Consider the following 8,615-nt stretch of genomic DNA (forward strand, 5'->3'; position numbering starts at 1 on the left):
TTGCCCAACCTTAGCCCTCTACTTTCCCTCCCCCACCTCAGCACACCCATTGCCACACACGCCTCCGCTGTCTCGCGTCGGCCTCTTCCTCAACACCATTTCGACGAACCCAGTGTCTCTCCTGTTGCTGCAAGACCTATCCTACCTCGTTGCCTTCCAAAGGACTTTTTCCAAATCGTTGGCGGAGTCGTAAACAAATGCTATATCAATGTCGAATTTCGCTATTAATAGACAAACATCAAACTAATGGCGTGGCGCGACGGGTGCCGTTGATGGCTGTGAGAGAGTGATGGCTATGCGATAGAGAGAGACTCGACTATCGTAAATTTGAGAGAAGACCCTTTAAAAATTTAGAAAAGTTTATTTCTCGTTTTAGTCGTCGACTAAGATCTCAAGACAATAGATAATGAACTGTGATCAATATTTTTAAAAATTTATTGCGATGAATATTTAATTTGGATGATTACTTATATTTTAAAATCATTGTTATACTTTAACCTTTATAAAAAATAAAAATCCAGGAGTATCTTTTAATTTCATTTTTAAAAAATTAAAAAATGTTTTTGAAGTTTTTAAAATTTTAAAAATTTATAGATATTTTTTAAAAGTATTAATAGTAAGAATATTTAAAAAAGTATTGTCGAAATTTTGGTGAATTTAAAAATAGTTTTAAGTTAAAAAAATAATAATAATAAAATTTAGGAGTATTTTTATTAATTTAAATCTTAAGAAAAAATTATTAATTTTACTTCAGAAAAAAAAAAATTCTTTGTCGCATATACGTTCATGGTGTAAATGAATCTGAGCCGTTGAAAATTTTAGAGATCTTGAGATGACGTCAATGAAATAAGAAGATGAGAGAGAGAGAGAGAAAGAGAGAGAAAGCTCTTGATCTCGGCTGCAACAGCTTCGTTCTTCTCTCTCGCTCTCGTTTTCAGTTGATACTTCCACAGCTTGGGAACAAAGCTGTAATGGCGAGCAGATACTGGATGGTCTCTTTACCTGTTCAAGGCTCCGCCTCTTCCCTATGGAATCGCCTTCAAGAGCAAATCTCCAAGCATTCTTTCGATACTCCTCTATACAGAGTACTGATTTCACCGTCAAATCTTCAAATCTGCTTGATTTTCATGATTTTACTTTCTTTTAATGTTTCTGATTTTTCTTTTGTTTAGCTCAATGTTCCTAATCTCCGCGTAGGAACGCTGGATTCGCTCCTTTCCCTCAGCGATGATCTTCTCAAGGTATTGCTTTCCTGTTTCTGGTTAAAATGTTGTTTATGCGTATTTGAATTTAGTTTGAAGTCTGTTGAATTTTCAAATGCGATTTGATTTGTTCTTAGAATGCTGTTTTTTTAAAAAAGAATAGAATTGGGCCGAAAATCTGCGCGATCTTTATGTTTCCAGTTTTTAGTATGGTATTAGAAGTTTCAAAAATTCATTTCATTGTGCAGTCGAACAGCTTCGTGGAAGGAGTTTCCCAGAAAATCAAACGGCAGATCGAGGAACTAGAGAAGGTTTCTGGTGTGGAGAGCAATGTTTTGACGGTTGATGGAGTCCCCATAGATTCGTATCTTACTAGGTAAAATGGGCGTTTTCTTAAGAAGTGATTTCATTTTGGGAAATTAGGTTCGATTTTGTGGTCACATGTCTGCATGATGTGATGAATTTTGTTTGGTAATGGAAGGTTTGTGTGGGATGAAGCCAAGTACCCAACAATATCGCCTCTGAGAGACATTGTGGATAACATTCACAGTCAAGTGGCCAAGACTGAGGATGACCTTAAGGTAACGTTTTTTTTTTTGTTTGATCTGATGCCCAGGTTGAGATGTGACTATCATAAGTTGTTGAAACTTTTGTCTAGGCTGTGAATAATTTTCTCCATAAGATTTCCAAAATCCTACTGTAACATATGGGAAGATTAGAAGAAGTTGATTATCCTCCATTAGGATATCCTCCATTAGGATATCCTCCTTCATTTTTAATAATTTATGACCGTTGTGATTATGTTTGCTTGATGGAGTTGGTATTTGTTTTGCCCTTGCCCTTGCCCATCATGATTGCTGCGAATCATGATCTTAATATATATATATATATAAGCACTAATGGTTAGGTGTTAAAAAAAATTTACTGGTTGTTTTATTGAGAAATAATGGCTTGGAAGAAAGTGGGAGTTGATGGACAAGGTATGAAATCTCAAGTCTTGTACAGTCAAGTTCAATTTGGTTCCCTCTACCTTGGCCTTAGTCTATTTCTGCTCTTTTTGGAATATATCTTTCGATTGTTTCTTATGTGAAAAAGTAAATTTTAGGATGTTCTTAAATTTTTTGAACTATCATGATCATATTATAATAATCTTCCTCTCTTTTTATCTAGCCTTATCAGCGAGGCAGTAGCCATTAATAAGACTGTAGCAGACTTTACTAGAACTTGAGATGATGAGCAAGTGCAGACACTTGCATATGCAATTAATTAGGAAACAGATGTGTTGAAGATTTTGTATTTATATCCTAAGATGCAAGGACATGGACATGACGTAATACTTCATATTCTAGAAATTTAAGATATGGACATGAGGAAGATAAGTGTATTGGACTATATATTCCGAGCATATGTGAATATTTTCATTCAGTACATTGTTTTTCACATTAGAACTAGGTTTCAACTTTTAATTTGAGAACATGCAACCATTCTGAGGAGAAATTATTCACAATTTTCTAAAGGTTCTCTTCTCTATAGCAAACGTTTTGAAAAATTGTAACCAAACAATAATTTTATAAATTATAAAATATCTTTTGAAGATTAATTTAATCGATATTGATGTTTTCCACTCTCACAAATTACTAGTTTTTCTCACATATTTTATAATGTATTTTTCAAGACAACAACAAATATGAAATTTAACACTTTTTTTCAATTATCTAATAATTTCTAAACAAATGTTCACAGGTGCCTAACATGTGTGTATTATGATTCAACTAGAGCTCAACATGTTTCTAGCATACCTGACAAGCATCCAACACATGTTTGACTAGTGTTTAAGGGTTAGATATGTGGTCCAATCGAACATATTTTCCTCACCAAAGTGTCAATGCTTCCTAGGTTTTACTGTCACTCCATAACCTAATTCATTGATTTCCTAACTTGCAACATTTTTCTGGTTTTATTATCAATACAGATATTTCTTCTCAATGGCAACTTAATGTATGCTATTTTATTTAGTGCTCTCCTGAAACTTTTTTATTTTCATGAAATTTCTTTACTGCCCGTGGGTGCTAGACAAACCAAAAGTAACTGAAACCTTTTAGGCATTTCCAGTAGAAATTTTCAGTGAAAGCTATTTCTATTGCTAGATTCGCGTTGCTGAGTACAATAATGTGCGGAGTCAACTTAATGCCATTAACAGAAAGCAAAGTGGAAGGTATGAGTGCTCATAATTGATACATTTGTATTTAGCCTATATGATGTTTCTAATTGATCTTCGTTTCATCAGCTTAGCAGTCCGGGATATTTCCAATCTTGTAAAACCAGAGGACATAATTATCTCAGAACATCTAACAACCCTTCTTGTGGTTGTTCCTAAGTACTCGCAGAAGGAGTGGCTATCTAGCTATGAAACACTGACTAGCTATGTGGTAAGTTTATGTTTTTAACTTCTATCTCCCTCTTGTACCACATTTTAATAGGATTATGATTTGCATGGTAAGCTTTCTATGGCTGAGTTAGATTATGTTAGGGTAGGTGAGATAAATTACTGTAGCCTCACAATGTTGAAATGTCTGGGACTGTAATGCTTCTACTTCTTGTCTCTTGTTCTGTTCTTTTTATGTTCTCATAATTATGCTAAGCTTTTTTAGGTTCCCAGGTCTTCCAAGAAGTTATACGAGGATAATGAATATGCCCTTTACTCCGTAACACTCTTTAATCGCGTTGCAGACAATTTCAAAACAAGTGCACGTGAAAAAGGGTTCCAGGTGAATATTTAATACATTTTGAATAATTTTTTATAACCAATTATTATTATACTGTAGTTTTCAAGCCTAATTTCTTTTAATCTTAATGTGTTGGAGATTCGTGAATTTGAATATAGTCCAGAAGCACAAGAGAGTAGAAAACAGGAGTTAGAAAAGTTGGTGCAGGACCAGGAAAGTTTGAGAAGTTCTTTATTGCAGTGGTCCTACGCTAGTTATGCTGAGGTTGCTCCTTCTTCCAAGTGTAACTATAAAAATGCCGGTAATTTATTCCTTTCCTCTGATTGAGTTTCTTTCAAATCTGCAGGTTTTCATTTCCTGGATGCACTTTTGTGCCGTACGTGTCTTTGCTGAGAGTATCCTGAGATACGGCTTACCACCATCCTTCTTGGTACATGTCTTGCATTGGCTCCCTGGTTTCTGCCAACCATTTCCTCTTTCGACAAAGCTGATTCTGTCAATCATTTGCAGGCATCTGTTTTGTCACCATCTGTTAAAAGTGAGAAGAAAGTACGATCAATCCTTGAAGGTTTGTGCGACAGTGCTAACAGGTAAGTTACGAGTATTTTCATGTTCTTTTGGCATTTAATGAATGTTTGCAGAGTTGCTCGCAGTAAATATTGAACTGCACATCATGTTGACTGACAGTAACTGGTTAAAGATTCAATTGTTATGCTGCCATGTTTGTTTAGTTAAGAATCAACTATGGTTTACTGGTGGTGAACATGAAATTGTCATATCAGACACCTGTCACAAACACCTTATCTGGATATGATTTAGGATGCCATTTTCCACTTGCTAATGTTGCCTCCATATATTGTTTAGACAGTTAGATCATTAATAAGATGTATCCGTTACCATTGTTATGTGCAAGAGAATTCTTCACCCCATAAAACATGAAGCTATTGTCAATTCAGGTAGAATTAAACTCAATACCAAAATAGAAGTCTTAAAAGTTCCATGATAACTGTTGTCTCGTTGGATTTATTAAATTAATAGATATAAAACTGAGGTATTAATGCTTACTTGATCTTTGCTATCCGTATGCATGGAAACCTTTCCCATTGTTTACTATTGTTGTTTAGTTAAGGGACAGTTTGATATGTTAAGGTCTGATAATTATTTGGTTTTTTAAAATCAAGCTTATAAACATCATTTCCACCAATAAGTTTCCATGTTTCGTTATCCATGTTCTACTCATATTTCAAAAATCAAGTTTTGAAAAACTAAAAAACTTAGTTTTTGTTGTTAAAATTTGACTAGGAATTCAAGTGTTTCTTTTAAGATTGATCCTCTTTTAGTTTTCTGTTTTTAAACGATAAGTTTGTTCACTAACATCTTTTTGTTTTATCACCTATCTTTAAGAATATTTCTACAACCTCAGCCAAAATTCATAAACAAAAAGTAGGTTCTTAAAACTATATCCAAAACATTTTTGTGCTTATCAAATCAATTTTTGGTCTCTATGATTAGATGCTAACAGGTGGTTTTTAAAGGTTGAGTATTGTGCCTTTCAAAATCACGATTCATATATGTCCATGAATTTAAAATGGAGAAACAATTCTTAGTTCTAGAAAATAGGTTAATAGACTTGAGAAAAAATAATTTTTATTATTCAGTTAAACATTTATTTTTGTCCTGAAAAATACAAGACTAGTTTAAAACAATCTCCCAAACAGCACTCTTTCAAAATTTTAAAGTTTTTCTAGAACTTCAAGAATATTTTGAAAAGTGAATAATGAAAAGAAACTATTGGTAAGTTTATTTTTTGAACTTAGAAAATTTGGAAGAAAATGGTAAAATAATGTTTATCAAACAGATCCTATGCCTTCTCCGTTGTAACAATAGTGAACTAAATTGCCTATTTGAATTTTGAGTTTACCTTCTTTGTGCTTTCCGAAGCTAGATAGCATCTATTAAGGTTCATTGAACCGTCCTACTCTATGAATCATGACCTGGGTGGTGTATCCCAATACTTGTTGGACACTCTCAACATTCTGGACTTGATTATTGATGATTTCTTTTTTATTTAAGAAATTATTGGGCGTAAACATAAATATTGAATATAAAAAGATCAATTTCGAGTGAAAAAAAGATTCAACTCAACATAATTTTATATTTCTATTGTTCCAAGATATGGAGTTCTTTATACTGGGTCTGGAAACAAGTAGTCTAAGGTTTCTATTAAATGTACAATTTTTTTACCAGAAATGTAAATTTAGGGACTAAAGTAGGGTTTAAGCACATATTCGGCTAAACATGTCCTTGCTATATTTGTGTCCTACCAGCTTGTCTCTGTGTTGCGAATCTGAATATAACTCAATGGATAAGACACTTATTATCTTTTCGGATTTGAGGACCTTGTTCCTTACCTCTGCCATTTTTGAACTCAACAGAGGGGAAGAAAGCTTGTCTCTGTTTCCATGTGCTATGGATTTTGTGTATATGGAATTATTTTGTGGCTGTTTATGATGCAAGTATTTTACAATTTAGAATTTTGGTTGTGCAGTACATATTGGAAAACTGAAGATGAAGTGGGAGGAGCGATGGCTGGTCTGGGGGGAGACTCTGATGCACATCCATATGTCTCCTTCACAATCAATCTTGCCTAATTCTCCTTCACGTTCAAAGTTCAGAAGGTTTGTTCCCTGTAGACCAATAATAGTGGAGTGAACCAGACCCTACATTCTATTATTTCACCGTCATATTCCTATTCGTGGTTGTTTATGAATAATTGCATCTCAAGTTGTTCATGTGAGGGTTCTGTGCTAGATATGAAGCTTACGTATTTATTGGATTTGTCAATAATCTTATATTCTGAGAATTACTGTTCAAGTACTTCAGCATTTTTGTAAAGGTACGCCATTCGGCACCAAACGAAATTACTATATACAATCTATAGAACAGATCTTGTTCAAGTAAAGTCGTTTCTTCTTGATGTTTGATTTTATTGCACTGAGCTTCCCTTCTGAACCCAGTTAGACTATGTGCATGCATTAGGCAACAGGAGAAGCAAGAGTGTGTTGGTTTCCATGGTGATTCTACCATGGCACAGACATTTCTTGCAAGAGTTTTGAAATATAGGATCATGTCTATGTTGTGCTGACTGAAGGAATAAGAAAGATGTGTGTTTTGGTTTTACTTTTTACCTGGAATTGCTGTTAAAAATGTTTGTCAATGGTGGTTAGTTATTGGAGGTGAAATTGAAATTTACTGACTCAATATTTTGTGTACTCCAGCCTTCTATATCTAATGTGAACTTTATGAAGTAATCCATAATCCGGGATTACAAATACACGTGGCAGGAACATGGATATTGATGTTGATAAATGTGCGACTTATTTATATTTCTTTTTCTTTTTCGTAAACTCTTTTTCTAAGAGAACTATTTATGGTTGAATTTATTATTTATAGTATGCTAGTATGTTGATAAAACTACTTACATCATGGTTTTAATTATTTTTATGTATAATATATTATAATAATGTGTGTTCATATACGTCTATATCTTATTTCGATGATTAATTTAAGCGGGATGTACAAATGGTTGGTGGCTTATTTGTATTATTGGGTCTTCTTTTGTCAATTTTTTTTAAGAGGACACAGTAATGTGAATTATATATTTGAGTATGTTACTGAATCACGTATTAGTTGGCGTATTAGTTGGTGTATGATATATCTAATAATGAGATCATATATAACTCAAACTGACATAAAATATGTAACTCGGTCAAGAAGTTAGAATTTTAAATTTTCCTCACATATTGTCAAATTTAAAAGAAAAAGTTTTTTTTCAAACATTTGACCAAAAATGAAAAGACACATACACTTAATTAACGCCAAATTAGCGATTAGCGATGATAACTTCTAAATCTATAATGGGGATATTTCAAATGATGCTTTATCTCACCCCAAATTGAAGGAACTGTTGCAACATGTAAACATCAATGTTACTTATAATGTAACTTAGATGTAATTCTATGAACACTTTTTTTTATAGCTCTCTTACTTCACCTTAAAAGCACCAACTAGCAAAAAAAAATTTAATTACTTTTTCACTAAGAGTATATTATATTTGCATTCTCAACGAACAAAAGATCGTTAAGCTTATCTTTAAACATTATCAATAACTATATTGAGTCTCGGACTTTAACATATAGCATGAATATTTTGGTATGCATCATAGATTTATCAAAAACTTTTTGCAACACTTTTAGGCTCTTATTTAGGTAAATATTAGGATATGACTCTTATAATACATATTAAGATAAAAAGTCTTTTCATGTCTCTATAATAGTACGATATTGTGCACTTTGAAATTATGATTGGATAATTTTTTCTTTTAACACAATTTAAAAACAAAAATATGTGCACTTTTACGTGAGAAGATCTCTTCTATTTCTATCTAATTTGAGATATATTTGCATCTTATAGTTTGAGAATATTAGATATGGGAGTCGAACCTTCTACAATTAATATATTGATTCTTACCTAACGTTAAAAATAAAATAAAATAAAATCAAAATTGGTTTAGAATTTGAACAAAGGGAGATAACTTTGTTAAGAAATTAATGTTGATTTTGAAAAAAAAAAAAAAAAAAAAAAAAATAAAAATAAAAATAAATAAATAAATAAAAATAAAAATAAA

The 8,615-nt window shown here is 32.6% G+C and overlaps 1 protein-coding gene across 1 annotated transcript; it reads left to right on the forward strand.

The window, feature by feature from the left end:
* The first annotated feature begins 859 nt into the window (after nt 1–859).
* LOC111445488 (V-type proton ATPase subunit C) lies at nt 860–6,917 on the forward strand. The gene is made up of 11 exons (XM_023083898.1): nt 860–1,085; nt 1,173–1,241; nt 1,451–1,578; nt 1,684–1,783; nt 3,350–3,417; nt 3,490–3,631; nt 3,854–3,970; nt 4,067–4,192; nt 4,275–4,358; nt 4,439–4,518; nt 6,477–6,917. Exons 1-11 carry the CDS (start codon nt 972–974, stop codon nt 6,577–6,579), a joined length of 1,131 nt encoding a protein of 376 aa, XP_022939666.1. The 5' UTR covers nt 860–971; the 3' UTR covers nt 6,580–6,917.
* Nucleotides 6,918–8,615: the final 1,698 nt, after the last annotated feature.

The sequence above is a fragment of the Cucurbita moschata genome, unplaced genomic scaffold (assembly GCF_002738365.1).
Source record: "Cucurbita moschata cultivar Rifu unplaced genomic scaffold, Cmos_1.0 Cmo_Scf00007, whole genome shotgun sequence".
NCBI classification, from domain to species: Eukaryota; Viridiplantae; Streptophyta; class Magnoliopsida; order Cucurbitales; family Cucurbitaceae; genus Cucurbita; species Cucurbita moschata.